Below are 21,985 nucleotides of genomic sequence, written 5' to 3' on the forward strand. Positions count from 1 at the left end.
TTCCCTACTCCAATGTCTCCCAGGGTTTCCCTAGTGTTTTCCAGGAGCAGTTTTATAGTTTGAGGTCTTAGATTTAGAGCTTTGACCCAAAAATATACTGTAAAGCTGTGATAATCCAAACAGCATGGTACTGGCACAGAAACAGACATGTGGACCAATGGAACAGAATAGAGTCCCCAGAAATAAATCCCTAAACATACAGTCAACTGATCTTTGACAAGGGGTACCAGTCCATCCAGTGGGAATAGGAAGATCTCTTCAGCAAATGGTGCTGGAAAAACTGGATTTCCACCTGCAGAAAGATGAATCTGAACCCCTCCCTCTCACCTTTGAGAAAAATCAAGTCAAGGTGGATCAAAGCCATATTTCCTTTTTCTAAACCTATTTTTTTTTTAAAGCTAAAGATATTTAAAATAGGAGTAACTGAGGATGGTCCCATTGCTTACTAGTTGAGGGAAAACCCATGTGGATGACTCTGGTTCGAATCCCAGCCTGGTGGCTTGAAAAACATATCAAGCACGTGTGCATGCGTGCCCAAAAAGGCCCGACAGGATGGAGGAATGGAGGAGAAGGGATTGCAGTTGACCACGCCCCATAGGGAGGTGTTTTTTCCCTCTCCCTCTTTGTGTGTCTCCATCTCTCTCTCTCTAGTGAGTGCAAAGCCCTCTGGCAATGGGAAAAAATTAGGAGTAACTGATTTTTAAAATGAGTCGTTCTTTTTTCTTCTTCTTTTTTTTAAAAGAATTATTTATTTAATTCCATTTGTTACTATTATTATTATTTTAATTTGACCAGAGAGAGACAGAGAGAGAGAAAGGGAAAGCAAGAAAGCAAGTCACCTGGTTTGGACTTGAACTGCAGTTGGCTATGTGGGAATTCAGGGCCTTTAACTACCATGCCACCTCCCGGTCCCAAGTTGTTCTATTTTTAACCACGTAGTATGAGAATGCCTTTCCCTTGTATTCAGGATATTTAATGAAAGAGTAAAATCAACTGAGGTAGGCAGAAAGGACAGAGCATAATCCATACCTGGGAACCTTACCGTATCTCTGGAGATAAAAATTCTGTATGGGAAGTTATATTATAATTACTGAGCTATGCAGTAAACAATAAGGTCAAAGTTGTACAGAATATAATAACTATTTTTCTAAAAATCTCTCTAGGGCTGACACCAGAGAAATTACGGAATGATGGAGAAGATGGTACTGAGGTAAATAGTTATAAACAGAGATCCCAAATACGATATCCCTAACAGAGTCAAATTCTTGGCTCTGTTTAGGAGAGAATTTTAGTCAGATACACTTTAAAAAACAATTTTTTTTTATTATAAAGCATCAAAAACCCCCAAGCATTTAAAATTTTTCTGTACTTACTGGACAGTAAACAAATCCATCACTTTTTTCATCAATGAAAACTAATTTGGTCCCGTTTGGGTCAGGAAAAATCTTTTTCACGCCGACAGGGTGTCGATAATCATTAACGAATTGCCAGTCTTCAATGTAGAAATATTGAATGACTCCAGTCTAAAAATAAATAAATAAATAAAAACACTCATGGAAATATGAAAGATAGACAAAAAAATACTTTCAGCATTTAAAATAACCTTATATCCTCATTTTAAGATAAAAATGCCATATTTTTTTTATGAAGGAAGGGTCTAAGGATAATATTTAGTTTACATGAAAGGTGTAGACCTAAGAAAAATCAGTAAAGTGGGGATGTACATTTAATTCAGTGGTTTATTAATGCTAATATTATTAGTGATACTAAAGCATAATTGATATTAATACTTCCTCCTTGCTGAAAATACCTTTATTATTTAATAATCATTTTCTCCCCCCCTAGAATTAGAGACATTCATTTAACTTTCAAATCATGTTATTTCAATAATTTTTGCTAATAATTAACAGATAAATCAGAGATTAATTTTCAGATTAAAAACAAAAAAATTAATATAATCTATTATATTTTTCTATATTAGCAATAAACATGTAAACACCAAAATAAAAACTATAATACCATTTATAAGCACACAAAAAATGAAATGCTTAGGTGTAAATTTTTTTAAAGTATTGCTTTTTATTTAACTTTATTTATTTTAATTGGTAAGAGAGGGACAGAGCAAGAGAGAGAGTGATATATATATATAGAGAGAGAGTGAAAGCAAGCCACCAGCTCTGGAACTCAAACTGTAGTCGGCCATGTAGGAATCCAGCCCCCTTAACCACCACGCCACCTGCCGGCCCTGACTCAGGTATAAATTGAACAAAACAGACACAAGACTTACATTGGGTCATTGGGAAAGTCATGATGCAGTTTTGCATAGGAAAACACAGGAAAACAATACATCATGACTTTTCTGACAACCCAGTATAATGAAAACTATAAACATCAATAAAATAAATCAAAGAACTAAATAAAGGAGAGGTGTACTGTGTTCATGGATTAGAAAACTGGGTTGACACAGCAAAGGTGTTAATTATCTCCAACTGATATACAGGTTTACTATCATAAATATTACATATCAGTAAAGATGTCAGCAAAGTGTTTGTAGATATAGACAAAATTATTCTAAAATTTCTATGGAGTGGTAAAGGAACTAGAATAGTTAAACCAATTTTGAAAACCATGTGGGGAGGAACCAGCAGTCAGTGTAATGGCTATGTCACTGGACTCCCATGTAGTTGACTGCGGTTCGAGTCCCGGACCCGGTGGCTTAAACTCACGTCGGGTGTGTGCGTGCATGTGCCCAAGATCATGAGAGGAGAATGGAGGAGAAGGGATTGTGGTATGGCCATCCCCCCTGGGGGGTGATTTCTCTCTTTCTGTCTCTCTGTCTCTCTCTGTCTGTCTGGTGAGCACATGCACCCTATACCAAAAACTTCTGAAAAAAAAAAAAAACAAAAAAAACAGAAAAGAATTGCTTACAGTCACAAAAATGACAAAAGCAAACCAGGCCACCTAAGTATGTAATTAATCACAGGTAACCCTATGACTAGTATTAGACTCAATATAGAAAAACCCGGCAGGAAAAAAACGACCAAAACGGTGGGGAAATGTGGAATCCCTAGTTCTCGCTTAGAGAAGGCCATACGTACGTCGGTGCCATAGATGAGGAAGTCGGCGGTGAGGGCGTGACACAGGATGCGGCACTTATCGTCCACTGCTGGGAAAAGCCGAGTCTCCCGTTCTTCCTGAGTATCCAAGATTTCACTTTCTATCTGAAACGTAAATAGCAGGGCTTTGTAGATGGAGCTGAGTAAACGTGGTGTGCGGGATCTAGGATGGGAGTTCAGGAGATCATTCCCTTAAATTCAGCTAAATGTTGGGACCAGCAGTTGGCGTAATGGCTATGTCGCTGGTCTCCCATGGAGTCGACTTCAGTTCATGTCCCGGACCCGCTGGGCACGTGTGCGTGCGTGCCCGAGATCCCAAGAGGAGAATGGAGGAGAAGGGATTGCGGCATGGCCATCCCCCATGGGAGGTGATTTCTCACTTTCTGTCTGTCTTTCTGGAGAGCACACATGCCCTATAGCAAAAGCTTCTCCAAAATAAATAAATAAAATCAACTAAATGTTCAGACTCACAAGACACCGCAGTCCAGTTAACTCAGAGAGGTGGCAGGTGGGAGCCACAGCCTGCCAGTCGGGCGGCACTAGGCGGCCCTCTTCAGTGAGAATTCCCTTCAAAGCTGGCTCTGCAGCCATCTCCTGGCTAACCTCTTAGACTTCCCGGATGTGCAGAGCCAAGAAAAGCTGTGGGAGAGGCCTTTGGTTTAGAAGCCTCATTCCCACAGGTGCCGACAGCTTAGCTGGCAAGTTTTGACGATCTCCAGAGGCCTAGTGCCCGAATTATGAGTTAGTACACACTAGGAAGCCCAGTGGCATGGCACTCCCATCAAGGTTTTACAGCTCATTCTAAATGCAATTTACCAACGGGGTCATTTTATCTGTGCATGATGTCAGCTGTCCAGGTGAGGCTTTGTCAGGTTGCTGGGGAACAGAGCTAGAAAATTACCTGGACGTCTCATACAACAGGGGAAAGGCTTTGCTAACCCTTTATAGACACCTGGCTTCCCAGCCAGCCTGTAAGCCAGCCTGACCACAGATTTTTAGTTTATGATTTTTGATTTTTTTTTTTTTGGAGAGGTTTTTGCTACAGCGCACATGTGCTCACCAGAAAGACAGAGACAGACAGAGAGACAGAAAGCGAGAAATCACCCCCCAGGGGGGATGGCCACACTGCAGTCCCTTCTCCTCCATTCTCCTCTTGGGATCTTGGGCACGCACACACACGCGCCCGGCGTGAGATTAAGCCTCCGGGTCCGGGTCTTGAACTGTAGTCGACTACATGGGAGTCCAGCAACATAGCCATTATACCAGCTGCTGGTCCCAATTAAAAGAAGGGGGAGGGAGAAAACACTGCCCCAGTGTGGCATGGTCACACTGCAATCCCTTCTCCATTGCTCCATCCTGCAGGGATTTGGAGCATGCATGCACACAAACACACACAGTGTATTTTTTAAGCTGCTGGGGGCCAGGATTCATGCCACAGAGCCGGCCACATGGGATCCAGCTCCCTAAGCACCAGGCTGCAGTCCTCGACGGTCAAACGTTCGGCTGCCCATCGTCACTTGCCTCGGCTGCCTTCACAGGACACGGCATGATACCTACCAAGTGTAACTGGACTTTGCCCTCAAAGAGTGCGGCCGCGTAATCAGAATAAAGGCAGATACTGGCGACAGTTCCCAGATATTCCACGTCTTTCAACTTTTTCACAGCTGCAACAATTCCAAACACACATTAAATATAGATAACACTACCTTACATACATATTTGCAAATCATTTTTTTCTGAGAGAAATTTGCCATAGGGCACATGTACTTGCTGGGCAGAGACAGAGACAGAAAGCGATAAATCACCCCCTCACCCAGCCAGGGAGATGGTAACGACCAATCCCTTCTTCTCCTCCATTCTTCTCTTGAGATTTTGGGCACGCATGCCCTTGTAACTGGCATGAGTTTCAAGCCACCAGGTCTGGGACTCAAACTGTGATTGACCATGTGAGAGTCCAGCACCTTAACCACTAAACTACCTGCTGACCCTGAAAATAATGTTTAAGTGCGTGCCTTTGCAAAGATATGCTAACTTAAAATTTTAATTTTAGCCATTCTAAAGAAAATCTGAGGTTGCCATATGAATTTCCTTTCAGGAATTCCATAATGGTTCAGATGAAAAAGCAACAGAAAAATAAAATTACGGGCAAGTCAGTGGCATGGTGGGTCAGGTGGCTGGATCCCGCATGACTGACTATGCAGTTCAAGTCCTGGACCAGACAGCTTGAGAAACATGCCAGGCACATGTATGTGTGTGTGCCCAAAAGGGGGGAGAAGGGATTGCAGTGTGACCATCCTCTGTGGGGGTTGCTTTCTCACTTTTCTCTCTCTCTTTGAGGCAAGTGCACATGCCTTAGCAAATGAAAAAAAAACCCAAAAAACAAAAAACAAAATTACATGTAAAATAATCAAGAATTAAACTTCAGTCACAAGAAGGTTAATAGTATTTTCTATTTAATGGATTTGATCTCAGGCTTGTTCTATTCTTTTATTTTTTTTAGAAGGATTCTCCTCAGGGCTCACCAAAGAGAAACAGAAACCATGAGAGGGAAAGTGAGAAATTGCCCCGAGAGGGGATGGCCACACCATAATCCCATCTCCTCCATTCTCCTCTCAGGATTTGCAGCACGCACACACACATGCCCAGTGTGATCTTCGAGTCGCCGGGTCCAGGACTTGAACCATGGTTAGCCATGTGGGAGTCTAGTCGCCTTAACCATCATGCCACCTGCTGACCCCAAGGCTTACTCTATTCTTGAAGGATATCTGACCTCGAGTGAGGGAAAGAAGGAGAGAGGGGAGGAAGGGGAAGAAAAAAGCAAAGTTCCCTTCATGTGTTCACGGCCATTATGCAAAGAATGAAAGGTCAGAGAAAACCAGTATTTATTGGGCAAAGACTGAAGAGTGCCTGGTGAAGTCATCGTATCAAGTGAGATCATACACTTCACTTCTCTCATCGCCTTCATGACTCCTTAAAAGAAGTACCCTCATTTTCTGCTTTTTTGGGAGAGGTTTTTGCTGTAGGGCGTGTGCGTGAGCCAAGAAGACAGAGACAGAAAGCGAGAAATCACCTCCCAGGGGGGATGGTCACGCTGCAATCTCTTCTCCTCCATTCTCCTCTCGGGATCTTGGGCATGCATGCACATGCGCCCGGTGTGAGTTTAAGCCACCGGGTCCGGGACTCGAACCGCAGTCGGCTACATGGGAGTTTAGTGACACAGCCATTATGCCAACTGCTGGTCCCAAGTATCCTCCAGATGAGTAGTAAAGCAAAGTTCACGAGGACAGTTTGTTTATAATCACTTTGCTAAAGAGACAAGTGAGCGTTTAAATCCAAGGTCTCTTTAATTCTCTTTTCTTTCTTCCTTATTTTTGCTAGAGGTGCATGCACTCATCAGAGCGAAGAGAACTAGAGTGAGGCAGAGGAGAAAGGACCCCCATGGGGAATGGCCGTGCTGCGATTCCTTCTCCAGCTCTTCCTCCCTTCGGGATTTTGGGCATATGCACACATGTGCCTGGCGTGCTCCTCAAACTACTGGGTCCAGGACTCAAACTGCATAGTCAGCCGTGTGGAATCCAGCTGCCTTAACCACCAGGCCATGGAGCTAGCCCTCATGTCTCTTTCATTCTAAAGATCATACTCTACCCACTATGCTGATGCTGTTTTCACTACAAAGATAAAAAATAAAACCCTTTCAAAAATTGTGTGCTTTAAAGGAGTCGCAAAAGCTTAAATGTTAAGAAAGAGATGTCTGAACAAAAGAGAATGAAATACTTCATCTTCAAAGAAACTTCTAGGGGGTTTAGCAGAGGGTGTGGTGGTTATGGCACTGGATTCCACATAGCTGACTGTGATTTGAGTCCAAGACCCAGCGACTTGAAAAATGCCCCAGGTGTGTGTGCCTATGTGCACAAAATCCCAGGAGGAGAATGGAAAAGAAGGGATTGAAGCATGGCCATCCCCCTGGGGGGTGGGGGGTGATTTCTCACTTTCCCTCTGTCTCTCTATGCACCCTATGGCAAACACATACACAAAAAAGAAACTTCCAGAGTTTCCCCAAAACTAACAGAAATGATATGGTTATAAGAGTATAGGAACCAGCAGTTAGCGTAATGGTTATATCACTGGACTCCCATGTAGTCAACCATGGTTCGTGTCCCGGACCCGGTGGCTTAAAACTCATGCCGGGCGTGTGTGTGTGAGTGCCCAAGATCCCCAGTGGAGAATGGAGGAGAAGGGATTGCGGCGTGGCCACCCCCCAGGGGGGTGATTTCTCGTTTTCTATCTCTATGTCTCTCTATGTCTTTCTGGCAAGCGCACACACCCTATACCAAAAACCTCTAAAAAAGAAAAAAAAAAAAGAATATAATCACTAGTTTGGACTTGCCGTTTTCTCCGAGGACGTAAAACCAAGCTCGATTATTCATCCCCACAGCCAGATGGTAGAGACCTACTGCCACGAAGCTGGGTTCCACGTCAACCGAAACGGTGATGGGTGACTCCTATAAGACAGGACAGTGCAGAGGAGTGAATCAACCTCTAAAACTATTCAGACTGTTAGCAATCAACAAAACATAACCCCATCTTCATACTCCTTCCACGGGGTTGGCGACGGTGACTTCAAGGAGGGAGGTGAGAGACGCGATCCTCGTACTGCAGGCGTCCCCGAGGATGGGGAGCTTGGTCAGGAAAACATGGAGTGAGCCCCTCTGGGTAGACAGCGCCAGCAGCTGGCCATCATCTGTCCAGGACAAGGTACCCAAGCCTGGAACGAATGACAGAAGAAATGAGCATTCAAGAACAATACGCCGCTGTGGGTAAGCAAGCATTTTCATGTACGTTACCAGAGGCATGAAAAAAAAATCTTCAGCCGTTCTCTTCACTAGTTTCAGCAGAACTTATTTAGACTAGGGAACGCACCGTGGACTGACATAAGGATATGAATATGAACACTGACATATTCGATAGAGATCAAAAGGAAAGTATATAAGAATCCCCATTTTACTATTGGCATTAGAGTGAAATTCACTATAAATCTTTGGATCGAAGTGGATTTCTCTCCTTCTAGTCAAGTAGTATGACAACATAATTACTAAAATAAGGAGAGTATTTTAGGGCACCTCTGTCAAGAGTGTTCATTTTATTTTTTTTTTAGAGGTTTTCGCTATAGAGTGCGTGCACTAGTCAGACAGACAGAGAGAGACAGAGACAGAAAGTGAGAAATCACCCCCCAATGAGGATGGCCATGCCACAATCTCTTCTCTTCCATTCTCCTCTCGGGATCATGGGCACACACGCACACGAGCCCGGCATGAGTTTAAGCCACCGGGTCTGGGACTCGAACCTTCGTCGACTACATGGGAGTCCAGCGACATAGCCATTACGCTAACTGCTGGTCCCCAAGAGTGTTAATTTGATCTTCCCCATAATAAACGCAAATCATACCACAACAAACATTACTCTCTATATGATGAAATGTCAATCTGCTTCTGAAAAATCAATACCTTTATTCTCCTCATCCAGGTTGATTATAGCGTACATGTCTTTTAGTTCTGCCAAGTCATGAATTTTAATACTGAAAAATAAAAATACATATATATTTTGAATATGCACGAGCTTCCTGTAAAATGATTAGTTCACGAAAAGTTATTAACTGTGGAATAGTCGGTGGTCCAGGATGATCTTTTGGGTTAAGGTAAGAAAATATTAGAATTTCTATATTTAATTATATTTTATCGTTAATTGTTAAGATATAATTTATTTACATTTAATTGTTGTATGTCTTGGTGGGATATAATGTGGCTTTTCAAAGTGTGCATGCAGGGTGGTGAACCAGCAGTTAGCGTAATGGCTATGTCGCTGGACTCCCACGTAGTCGATCGTGGTTTGCGTCCCGTACCCGGTGGCTTAAAACTCACGCCGGGCACGTGTGCATGCGTGCCTAAGATCCCGAGAGGAGAATGGAGGAGAAGGGATTGCGGCGTGACCATCCCCCCTGGGGGGTGATTTCTCGCTTTCTGTCTCTATGTCTCTTTCTGTCTGTCTGGCGAGCGCACGCGCCCTATAGCAAAAACCTCTCCAAAAAAAAAAAAAAGTGTGCATGCAGGGTGTGGTGATCAAGTAAAGGATATTACCATTTCGTCATCTTCAACAAAAAACATCAATATCATGCACCTGCGATTTATTTATTTATTTTTTTAAGTGTGTGTACATGCGTGCACACATTCATGTGCACAGTGGGAGAGGTGAACAAAGGAGAGTTGTGTTCAGCTTAATTCTCAAATCAAGGGACCAGGAGTTGGCATAATGGCTATGTCGCTGGACGCCCATGTAGTTGATCGCTGTTCAAGTCACGGACCCGGTGGCTTAAACTCACGCCGGGCGCGTGTGCGTGTGTGCCCAAGATCCCGAGAGGAGAATGGAGGAGAAGGGATTGCGGCGTGACCATCCCCCCTGGGGGATGAGTTCTCGCTTTCTGTCTCTCTGTCTCTCTCTGTCTTTCTGGCCAGCACACACACCCTATAGCAAAAACCTCTCAAAACAAAGAACCATTGTGAGTATTTGTGTTGGTTTATTACTGTTTTTGTTATTCTATCCTACTGAGGTGTCTTTCCTTCCCTTGTACTACACGATCTATAGTTATACCATAACTTTAATATCAAGTAAAATGATTCCTCCCATTTGATTCTTAATTAAAAATTGTATTTTTAAAATAATTACTTATTTAATTTTATTTACTCATTCATTTATTTTAATTTTACCTGAGAGAGACCGACAGAGAGAGAGAAAATGAGAAAGCAAGCCACCAGGTCCAGGATACGAACCATGGTCAGCCATGCGAGAATGTCCAGCACCTTAGCCACCATGCCACCTGCTGGTCCCTCAAAATTGTATTCTTTAGATAGAGTCTCGCCATGTTGCAATACTTGTGTCTCAGCCTTCCACGGAGCTGGGACTGCAGGTACGTGTCACTGTGCCAGGTTTCCACTTACTCCTTTTAACATTTTTAGTTATCTTAGGAACTGTGCTTTTCTATATTTATTTTTAAGTAAACTTGTCTGTGTCTATGAAAAACAAAACCACACTAGGATTTTGTAGTTGGGCCTCTCTTAATATTCTTTTAATTGCCTCTAAATCTGCAGTGATACCCCTGTTTCATTTATGATATTGGTAATTTGTGTCTATTATTTTTTTTTGTTAGTTTTACTAGAGTTTTACCATTATTCTCCCCCTCCAATTTTTTTTTTTTTAGCGGTTTTCGCTATAGGGCGCGTGCGCTCACCAGACAAACAGAGACATAGAGACAGAAAGCGAGAAATCACCCACCAGGGGTGATGGCCACGCCGCAATCCCTTCTCTATTCTCCTCTCGGGATCTTGGGCACACACGCACATGCGCCCGGCATGATTTTAAGCCGCCGGGCCCGGGACTCGAACCGTGGTTGACCACGTGGGAGTCCAGTGACATAGCCATTACGCTAACTGCTGGTCCCATCAATGGCATTTTTTTGATGCCTTTTCTAAGCAAGTTGAAATTTTCTGGATTGTTCATATGCCAAAGTTAGTTTGGATCACATTCTGAACATTTGAAGAGTGTAAGGCTGTCTGGTCTAAGTCACTCAGGGAAGACGGTATTTTTGTTTCAGCTGGCAGTCAATCTGGCTGGTTTCAGACTACAAGTTTCAAGCAGACTTCTGTGGGTTATGGGTTCAAAGTCAGTTCCGCTTTCAAAGCCTTTGCAGTGATACTCAGCTCTGTCCCTGGATGGCCCACTCAGTAGCTGGTCGAAAACCTGGACCATGAACTATTCCTTAGTTCAGTTCTCAAAGTCTTTGGTATATATTTAGAGTAAGAGCTCTCCATTCAAGCTCCAGGATGAACCCAGGAGTTCAGAAACATCTTTATGGGGGCACTGTCTTGGGTTCTTCACTCTCTGATCAATTTGGTACTTTCCAGTTCCCTTGGGCTCTCTTTCTGGTCTTCCAGGACTGCTAGGGCTCTAGTTAACCTGTTCTACATCATATTTCACACAACTGCACCAGTCCCTGGGGCCAAGCAGTGGGAAGACAGAGAGAACATTAAGCAGCAGGGGTTTGTCCCACCTTCTTGGGACACTACACATCTAATTAGAGAGGAAGGTTGCCTTCCATCACAATTTTAGGTATCTGTGGGTTATCGGTGCCACTGCTCTTGCTGCCACCGCCATGGTGAGATTGCTTGGTAGTAAGGGCACGAGACAACAAAGAAGGAAAATAAAGGAAACTGGGGGCTACTCCCAAGTGCCTCTGAGCCATTCTCGTTCCTGCAACTTGAGCCAGACTCGAAGTGCTTCTCTTGGTGCACTGTCTGTATTCCGGTGCGTACTTCCAGGTTTGGGGCTGCTGTGAGTCCCGGCTGGGACAGACTGGAGGACAAACAGCAAACTCAATGCTGGCGTGGTGATACTTTGGATTCTGGTCTTCTCCACTGTGTTGCTACTATTTCCTTTTGAGAATATTAAACAGCTGCTGCATGCATTCTGTCCGAACTTTATAGCTGTGTTCAGTGGTGGTGGTGGTGGTGGGGAGCACGCTTACCTCATGTTACCAGGAACTGCCTATTTTATTTTTAAGACAATTTCTCAAGCACCTTCCAGTTTATGTTTTGCACTGAGTGCTGAAGGCAGGTGTACATGAGTTGTGGAGATTTCCGACTGCAGATGTGTTCTACGAGTGCAAGAAAGTAAGGTTGCCAGATTCGTAGAGCTGCTAAAGTTTCACTGATTTTCTTAAATATTGCCCTATATTTTCCGGTACCAGCAGTTAGCGTAATGGCTGTGTCGCTGGACTCCCATGTAGTCAACGATGATTCGAGTTCCGGCCCCGGTGGCTTAAACTCACGCCAGGCGCGTGTGCGTGCATGCCCAAGATCCCGAGAGGAGAATGGAGGAGAAGGTATTGCGGTGTGGTCATCCCCCTGGGGGGTGATTTCTTGCTTTCTGTCTCTATTTCTCTCTCTGTCTTTCTGGTGAGTGCACATGCCCTATAGCAAAAACCTCTACAAAAAATGCCCTATATTTTCCTAGAAATATGTGAATATAACTTACCAGTTATCTCCACATGTAGCAACTTTGTTAAGAGTCTGTGACATTGCAATGCTGGTTAGATTATCTTTATGCTCACGAGTCTGAAATATCTCTTGTCCAATCTCTTGGATATGAGTAGAAATGGCCACAAAATTCCCGCGTGAGAAACCAATCATGATGTAGCCATCACCATACCTACAGGAACACAGGTAACAATATGGTTAAAAAAAAAAAGAGAGAGAGTAACTATCATTGGCAATCTGGGTAAATTAGGAAGCACTTTAAGATGAAGGAATTACAGAACAGAATTTATCAGTTAGATAGTAGGTGAGGTAGTTTCACAATCGAAATCAAACTGTAATTCAGAAAATGCTAAATGGAGAACTGAATGTTACAGACAAAAATTAAATATAATTTGGGCGCATGCCTAAGAGCCCAAGAAGAGAATGGAGGAGAAGGGATTGTGGCACGGCCATCCCCACTGGGGGTGATTTCTCACTTTCTGTCTCTCTGTCTCTCTCTGTGTTTCTGGTGAGCGCACGCACCTTATAGCAAAAACCTCACAATAAATAAATAAATAAATACAATTAGTAAGGAGAAACACATGGATAATCATCCGTAACGAGCTTTTGTACATACAATTAGTAAGGAGAAACACATGGATAACCATCCGTAACGAGCTTTTGTACATACCAATTATAACAGACAATGGTGCCATAGCAGTGTTGAAATTCCAGATCGATCGGGTTCTCTGGTTCATTCAGATTAAAGAGGAACAGAGTTCTCTTGCCAAGCACCACACTTATCTGCCAGAAAGATTAGGAGATCATGAAATGAATGACCCGGCATCTCGTGAAAAGGCTGGTGAGTAAATCCAGACAGCTGAGTGAGTTTGTGAAACAGCAAGCCAATTCAGATGTGCAGCTAGAACAAATACGACTAAGTATAAAATGTGCATGTATTAATGTGTACTCTGGTGAGGGTCCTTGGCTTCACATATCTTTAATATATACACCCTGTGAAATATTCTCAAATACCTCTGTGGAATAACCTTTCCAACTCTCTATAGCACTCGTTGGGGTCCTGTATAATACAGGAAAGTGAGTCTGACATATTTCTACTGCAACTGAATTCATAGCCAGAGAACGAGTCTTCTGCTGTGCGAGGTCATTCTGCTTTGAGCCCTCTGGATGTACAGACTCACAACCCTGTGAACAATCCAGCTTGACTTTGTATACTGTCACTGTTTCCACCCCTGCATGTCAGTGTGGCTAAACTAGTGTCCCCCTGCTACTCACATGGTCAACACCTACCTACCCGGAATTCCCATTGGAGGGTGTAATTACTGGGACAGAAACGAGTGCATTGCATCTTTGGGTTCCTATGGGCGACACATACATTTCCTTGATTCTAACCTAACTATCAATTCTAATTCATTTTCAATGTAAGAACTGCTTTTGGGGAAATAAGTATTACTTCCTTAAATATACTCATGTCGACTGTGAAAATCACCTGGATTTCAGACTGTTATATGTGGCAGGGAAAATGTGTCTAAGTATTATAAAGAAAGAATCTAGAGGGCCAGCTGGCAGCATTGTGGCTAAGGTGGTGGATTCCTCATGGCCTACTAGGTAATTCGAATCCTGGATCCAGCTGCTTGAAAAACACACCAAGTGTGTGTGCATTTGTGCCTGAGATCTCAAAAGGAGGAGAGATAAGGAGAAAAGACTGGATGACCATTCCTCTGCTTTCTCACTTTCCCTCTCTCGTTCTCTCTCTGACCCTCTTCAGTGAGTGTGTGCACCCTCTGGAAACAAAACAAAACAAAAAAACAAACAACCTCTCCCCAAACCACTACAATTTCCAGACCTCTGTTCACCACATCTGATAGAGCAAAAAGTTTTAAATCATACCAAAATCAATATCTCTGTTTTTTAAATACCTCCAACTGTTTTTTGCTACTATAAGAATAATTGAAAAACAAACAAACAAACAAAAAACCAACCCCAACTAAAGTAGGAAGCTATCCCCCTTTGCTGTGATACCAGGTTATTAGCAGTAGCAAAAACAACTTGTAAGCCTTAAAGACTGAACCCTGCAATGGACCAGCCCTGCAGCACCGTGGTTAATGCTATGCAGAGGAAGCCAGATCCCACATGGCTGCCTGGGGTTCAGGCCCTGGCAGCTTAAAAAAATATGCTAAGTGCACGTGTGCATGGCCAGGATCCTGACAGGACAGAGAATGAAAGGAAAAAGGAAAGCAATATAACCAGGCCCCATGGGAGATGCTGGGGCTTACTCTTCCCCTCCATTCCTCTCTCTCGTGCACATGCCCTCGAGCATTAAAAAAAAAAAAAAAAAAGTATTACCAGAGACAGTGTAGGAAGACGGTGGGAAATGGCAGAGGGTGTGAGGGAGGGAATCGAGGCGGTTAAAAAAAAAAAGCAAAATATATAAGAAACAAGAAATGGAAAATCATTTGTTGAAGATAACGTGTATGGTAATATCTTTGATTGAGCCAATATACAATATATCCTGGATGGGAAAACTCATTTCATATGCTGCAGTGATATACAGTGAATGAATATAAAATGAATAAATTAAAAATAAAATAAATAAAGAAAAACATATGTAAGTAAGAATTCTTACCGTGCTTTCAGAAATACCGGTTCGGTCATCAGTCTTCATCACAGAAAACTGCATGTCACTAGGCTCTGATTTCACTGGTGTCTACGGGTGAAAACATCATCACGTTGAACAAACCCATTAGAAACTCATTCTGCATATTAATAAAACAGGTAATGCGGCTTCATTTCTGACTACTGTTAGAGCCCGAAAATTCAATCGCCACAAATGGATACAAATTCTTGATAAAACAAAATATAACTTATTAAAGGGTAGACAAGCTTGAAAGAAAGTAAGAAAGAAAAACAGGAAGGAAGGAAGGAAGAGAAATTTATAGGAACCCTCAGCAAAGAACAAACTCAAACCAGAATATATACAGAAAATGATGCTGCAGCTATCCAGAGCAGCTGGTAAACAAAGGCAAAGAAAGACAAAGAAACAGAAAGTTCATTCAAGAATTTGTATTTAGGGGACCAGCATATGGCGTAATGGCTTTGTTGCTGGACTCCCATGTAGTTGACCAGGGTTCGAGTCCCAGACCCAGTGGCTTAAACTAATGCCAGGCACATATGTGTGTGTGCCCAAGATCTCGAGAGGAGAATGGAGGAGAAGGGATTGCAGTGTGGTCATCCTCCCTGGGGGATGATTTCTCGCTTTCTGTCTCTCTCTGTGTCTTTCTGGAGAGTACATGCCCTATAGCAAAAACAACAAAAAAAAGGAATTTGTAATTAGGGCTAGCAGGTGGCATGGGAGTTAAGATGGCAGGATCTCACACGGTCAACTGCATGATTCAAGTCCTGGACTCAGCAGCTTGAAAAGTACACTGGGCGTGTTTGTGTGCATGCCCAAAATCCTGAGGTGAGAGTGGAAGAGAAGGGAGCGTGGCATGGCCATCACCCTTGGGGAGTGAGTTCTCACTCCCTCCCCCATCTCTCGATCTCTCTTTGGCTAGCGCACTGTAGCAAACTAAAATAATAATAATATTTATAACTAAAGACCTGCCCTTCTATGTTCACTATTGTCTGAAGTTCAAATTTATAAAATGAATGGTCTGGGAGCGCCTAGGATGAGAAGTTAATATAAAATGTAGAGAGATTCAGGTTTGTATTGCCTGAGGCATGTCTGGGAAAAAATGCAGAGCTCCTTCCAAGGTTGAAAAAATTCCCACAGAAAAACTCTAAAGATGAGTTCCCAATTCAAAATTCCAAAAAGAAACTACTTGCCAAGGGCAAGAGGGGTCAGCACGTGGCATTGTGGTTAAGGTGCTGGACTCCCACATGGCCAACCACAGTTCGAGTCCCTGACCTGGTGGCTTGAAAATCATGCCAGGTATGTGTGCGTATGTGTCCAAAATCTCAAGATGAGAAAAGAGGGGAAGGAACTGCAGTGCGGCCATCCCCTCTCGGGGGTGATTTCTCACTTTCCTTCTCTCTGTCTCTCTTTGGTGAGCACACCCAAGGCAAAAACCTTTAAAAACAAAAAAACATAAAGAGCAAGAGTGAGCAGATCCCAAAATAACAAAATGAGCAGAGAGAGAAGAAGAGAGAGCTCATAAAATAAATATTTATAACTTGACGAGGTATCAAAGAATTCATAACTATGAGAAAAAGACTTAAAAAGTTCATTTTTTAAAGTGCATATGTATTTTTGCATACTAGGGGGTATATCTGTTGGATAAAGAACTAGAAGTCTTACCATTGAGTTGACAAGTACATGTGCAGACCTGTGAGCTATTTTCAAATTTCCCTCCAGATGGGACAGACCAATTTTATCCATAGTTTCATCAATTGATCTGTCAACATCAACATGTTGTCATGGTATACATAATTTTGCCAGTCTGATAAGTGAGATATGGTATTTCTGTGTGGCTTTAATTTTCTAGTTCTTGAATTCTGAGTTTGATAAATTTTGTCATGCCTGAGAGCCATTTTTATCTATTTTTGTGTGAATTGTCTATGGGAGTCCAGTGACATAGCCATTACGCGAACTGCTGGTCCCATAGCAGTCAATATTTTCACACTAATACCAGGTTAATCTTCCTGAAGAACCACCTTAACCATGCCATGGTTCTGCTCAATATGGTAGGGTGAATTACTTCCGCCTAGCTTTTAAAGCTGTCCAAGAATAGGGACCAACTTTCTTTTCAGTTTTAACTTTGTGTAAAGTCTCAAACAAAGCCCATAGCTTTCGTTGGGTCAGGCTTGAACAAACCATGTACCATGTCACTTAGGTAGATTAAATTTGCCGCCTCCCTGGCAGCAATTAGGTGTGGCTATGACTAAGCTCTAGTCATGACGAGTGGAAATAATAATGCATCTTCCAGACTAGGTCCTTCACAAGTTTCTTGCACTCTGTTTCTGTCTCTCTTTCCTGGGGCTGACATGCTGACGAGGTCCTGCTGCAGGAGTTTCTACCCTGCAGGGGAAGCACAACTCCCTAGAAGATGGTGGTGCAATGAGGGAGAAAGAACCTGGGACTCTATGCAATCTTGGAGAACAGAGATGCCCAGATGACCTGCCACTTCTCTAATGTTACATGAGAAAGAGAAAGAGGAAAACAAAATTATTCTTCTAGCTGCTGTTACGTGGGGTGCCTTGGTTACAATAATTTAGTATATGCCTGCTTGATTCATGTTACTTTCTGCCTTTTAAAGACTGACAATCCAATTTTTATTGATCTCCTCTGTCTCCCAAATACTACCGAACTTGTAAGCTATATCCCCAACCTGGACGATCACACAAGGCTGTGTGTTTTATAATCGTTAGTAACGTCTCCTTGAAGAGTAGGGCCGGGTACTCAGTAGCCTCTAAGACTGTCCACGAGAATCGCAACCCCTCCTGGTTTAATACCATCCGTCATTCTCATCCTGGCCCTTCTGAGGATGGCTGGACTTAGAAACTCTCTTCCAAAGAACAGACTATGGCAAAAGCGATGGTGAGATTAGGATATAAAGAGACTGTGGCTTAAGTCTCTCACCAGCTGCTATGTTGTGAGGTACTCTATGGTAAGACCCAATTTGGCAAGGAAAGGAGGAAGGCTTCCACTGAACAGTCAGAGAGGAATTGAGACCTGTGACTTATAACCTGTGAGGAATGGCGTCCTGTCAGTGCCATGTGAGTGACATGGGAAGCACATTTGCCCCCATCGGGCCTTCAGATGAGACTAGCCCTGACAGCATGAACACAGCTTTGTGAGAAAGCTTGAGGCAGACACCCAGATAAACAGCATCCGATTCTTTATTCACGAAATCTGTGAGAGAATATCCTTTGAAGCTGCTGTTCTGAGGTAATTTGTTATGTATCAGTAGATGACTAATTTGGTTATAGCTCATATTTCCCCCATATGCATAATACCTAAGTATTCAGAGAAATTATAGTCAGTATTGCTCTAGCAATACTAAATCGTAAGCAGCAGTCTAAAGTGAAATTGTCTCATTGGTGGCTTATGGCAATTCAAACCCCCTTAACTAAAGGGAGCCTCTGAACCACTCACCAATCTTGGGAAATTTGAACAGTAGCACAATTTAATATTAAGACGAAATGAAATTAGTCTTGGTTTAGAAGCAATTTGACATATTGCTTAAAGGTATGGGCTTTGGAATCAGGCGGATTTGACTCCGAGTCAGGATCTATCAGTCACTACGATTTATAGTGTAAACATACATACATAAAATGGAAGTTATTTCACAAACATACTGTCAGACTGTAGCCACAGAGCTGGTAATCCATGGTAATACCAGGTCATGGGAAACACACAAAGGGGAATATTTGACTATTCCAATAAATTCATATTGAACAAAAATGTTTTAATACATAAACAAAGGTTTTCGGTGTTTAGAAGTCATATGTACACATCTCACACAGATTTTTAAATGTTATACATTTAATAAACAAACTTCATTTGGGCGACAATGTGAATACATCGGAGCAAGGAACCGTTACTGTATTACCTGTCTTATCGTGTCACCTTCTTGATTGCTAATTGTAATCATTTTATCATCACCTCCTAAAGCAAGTAGATTTTCTGCATTCCAACATCCACATGTAATTCTCTTAGTGTGTTTTCCTGAAAAAGAGATGATTTTTTTTTTTTTTTGTACAGACACATGATTTCCAAAGAAAAAGAAATCTGTGATGCTGATCTGCAAGTTTAGGTAGGATACCAGAGGATGAAACAGATGAGGAATTTAGAATCCCATCGTAGCCATTAGGGTCTAAGTAACCTTATTTAAAACAGTTCCTTACCAAGTTATAAATCAAGATAATGGCATAGAAAGGAACTTCACAAAGCTTATGGCATAAGGGAATTAAAATAGGCCTTTATTTTGGTGCAAAATAATTTTGAAAATCATGCATAGTTTTTTAGTAATATGCATTTTCCACAAACATTTTGAATGCTGTTTTCTAAATTTTGTTCTGGATATAAGCACAGTCCCTAGTATAACAAAACTTTCTGCTCCTTGACAAGTTTTATTTACTATATAGCCAAAGCTGTAATGAGAACATCTTCAGAAAAGTCAATCCCAAAGCAGGGAAGTATCTTAACGTATATTAGGCTTCACGGTGTGGTAGACCTTTCATGTCAGCAGACTTAACAATCACAATTTTAACTCTTTCATGTATAAAAGATACAGGGACCAGCAGTTGGCATAATGGCTATATTGCTGGACTCCCATGTAGTCGATCGTGGTTTGAGTCCCGGACCCGGTGGCTTAAACTCACTCCAGTTGTGTGTGCATGCGTGCCCAAGATCTGGAGAGGAGAATGGAGGAGAAGGGATTGCGGTGTGGCCATCTCCCCCTGGGGGGTGATTTCTCACTTTCTGTCTCTCTGTCTCTCTCTGTCTTTCTGGTGAGAGCATGCACCCTATAGCAATAACCTCTCCAAAAAAAAGGATACATAACTTGGGATAATACTTAGGTACATAGATGAATACATTCTAGGGGGACACCTGTTAAAAACTGAGTCATGGGTCCAGTAGATGGGTGGTGGTTCAAGTCACTGGACTCTCACAGGGCCAACTGGTTTGAGTTGTAGACTTGGCAGCTTTTGCTTTCTCACTGTGAAAAGAATCAATTCTGGTTCTTCTTGGGTCTTCAGAGGTCCAATGCCCAGTGGCCAGAGTTGGGGGAGTAAAAGAACTTGAGCCAAGGAGGTCAAATAAGGAACAGACATATGTACCTTCTAGCTCAGTGGTCCCCAACCTTTTTTGGCACCAGTGACTGGTTTCATGGAAGACAATTTTCCATGGACCAGGTGTGTGTGGGGGTGATGGATGGTTTTGGGGGTGATTCAAGTGCACTTCATTTACTGTACACTTTATTTCTATTATTCTTACCTTGCAAAATATAATTTAAAAATGTACAACTCAGCATCGCACAGAATCAGTGGGGACTCAGAGCCTTTTTTTTTTTTTTTTTTTTTTTGCAACTGGAATGCAGCTACATTCAAAGCCAAACTAGAATCATGGGGTGATGTGTGGACACTGGGATAGTCAACATGTTTCAGTGTGAGAATCTAATGCCACCATGGGCTGGCAGGAGGCGGAGCTTCACAAACTATGGGGAGTGGCTCTAAACACAGAGGAAGTTTTGCTCATTGCCCTCCTTCTCACCTCCTGCCGTGCAGCCCAGTACCAATCCATGGCCCTGGGGGCTGGGGACCCCTGCTCTAGCTTCAAATCATGAGGCAAAATGAAAGAGTGCATCTGGATTACGGTGGTGTTTGGAGAGAGTAAGGCGTCAGGATTAGGAACCTGAAGATACTTGACCCAAGCAGTTACCAAATGTGGACTGAAACAATCATGCATTACAACGTAACTGCATTAACTACAATGAACACGTTCATACGTGCGTGTTAACATGCACGTGAGCTAGTTCATATCCAGAGTTACACCACGGGTGAGAAAGGGACAGATAGAAGTCATGCTGTTAACATTCTAATACCCAAAGGCAAAGGCTGCCCTTCACTCAATCTATTCTATGGAACCTGGGAAATTCTTTTTTTTTTTTCCCTTAAATAATTATTTTATTTAACTTTATTTATTTATTTTACTTTGACCAGAAAGAGAGAGAGGGAAAGCGAGAAAGCAAGCTGCCAGGTCTGGAACGTGAACTATGGTTGGCCATGTGAGAGTCCAGTGCCCTTAACCACAATGCCACCTGCCGGCCCCTCCTGGGAAATTCTTAGTAAGCAGTGAAGAGAGATCTCCTTGTTTAGCTAGGTCTAAAACAAGACAGGGGAGAGGAGTTACAGGGGTACAGGGGGTGCCTTAATACTACAAAATGTTCCTCCTAATAGCAGGGAAATCCACGACAGTAGAATTTACATTTGGGTAAAGCAGCTCAGATACGTAACAGTATTTCTAGCTATCACCTACCAAGGACAGGAATTTTTCGAGATGTCTGACGATTATAAATAAGCAAATTTCCTTTAACGGTCCCAACAGCCAGGAAACTCCCAACTTTTGACCAAAGGAGGAAAGACATTTGATCCCTGTAACATTAAGATAGAAATTACTAAACAATTCACAAGCATTACTTTTAAACAGTCCTTTGTACAAAGTTCTTCAAGGGGCCAGTGGGTGGCATGGTGGATAAGGCATTGGATCCGACAAGGCTCACCCCGTGGTTCAAGTCCCCAGTCTAGAGGTTTGAAAAACATTCCAGGCACATGTGCATGAGTGCCCAAAATCCCGAGGGGAGAATGGAAGAGAAGGGACTGCAGAGTGGCCATCCTCTTGGGGAGTGATTTCTCCTTTCTATCTCTTTGTCCCTCTCTGGTGAGCATACACACCCTATGGCAAAAACCTCAAAAAAAAAAAAAAAGGAGCGGTTGGATCTGTGCAACACAACAGTGACCTTTAAAGACAAGCGGAGGGACCAGCAGTTAGTGTAACGGCTATGTCACTGGACTCCCATGTAGTTGACCATGGTTCGAGTCCCGGACCCGGTGGCTTAAAACTCACGCTGGGCACGTGTGCATGTGTGCCCAAGATCCTGAGAGGAGAATGGAGGAGAAGGGATTGCGGCGTGGCCATCCCCCATGGGGGGTGATTTCTTGCTTTCTGTCTCTCTGTCTGCCTGTCTGTCTGGTGAGCGCACGCGCCCTATAGCAAAAACCTCTCCAAAAAGTAAATAAATAAATAAAAAGAATTTAGGGAACCAGCAGTTAGCGTAATGG

At 42.7% G+C, this 21,985-nt stretch overlaps 1 protein-coding gene across 1 annotated transcript in view; it reads right to left on the reverse strand.

Moving 5' to 3' along the window:
• WDR19 (WD repeat domain 19) overlaps positions 1-21,985 on the reverse strand; it is a 96,126-nt gene that overhangs the window by 68,163 nt on the left and 5,978 nt on the right. Inside the window, exons 5-15 of the mRNA XM_006169241.3 lie at positions 21,183-21,298; positions 18,754-18,869; positions 14,829-14,909; positions 12,873-12,985; positions 12,201-12,374; positions 8,621-8,691; positions 7,709-7,881; positions 7,504-7,618; positions 4,674-4,780; positions 3,099-3,221; positions 1,374-1,523 (exon numbers count right to left, since the gene is read on the reverse strand). Of these exons, the coding sequence (XP_006169303.1) occupies positions 1,374-1,523; positions 3,099-3,221; positions 4,674-4,780; positions 7,504-7,618; positions 7,709-7,881; positions 8,621-8,691; positions 12,201-12,374; positions 12,873-12,985; positions 14,829-14,909; positions 18,754-18,869; positions 21,183-21,298 (1,339 nt within the window). The remainder of the gene's footprint in view (positions 1-1,373; positions 1,524-3,098; positions 3,222-4,673; positions 4,781-7,503; positions 7,619-7,708; positions 7,882-8,620; positions 8,692-12,200; positions 12,375-12,872; positions 12,986-14,828; positions 14,910-18,753; positions 18,870-21,182; positions 21,299-21,985) is intronic.

Source organism: Tupaia chinensis, unplaced genomic scaffold (assembly GCF_000334495.1).
Source record: "Tupaia chinensis unplaced genomic scaffold, TupChi_1.0 Scaffold146907_1, whole genome shotgun sequence".
NCBI classification, from domain to species: Eukaryota; Metazoa; Chordata; class Mammalia; order Scandentia; family Tupaiidae; genus Tupaia; species Tupaia belangeri.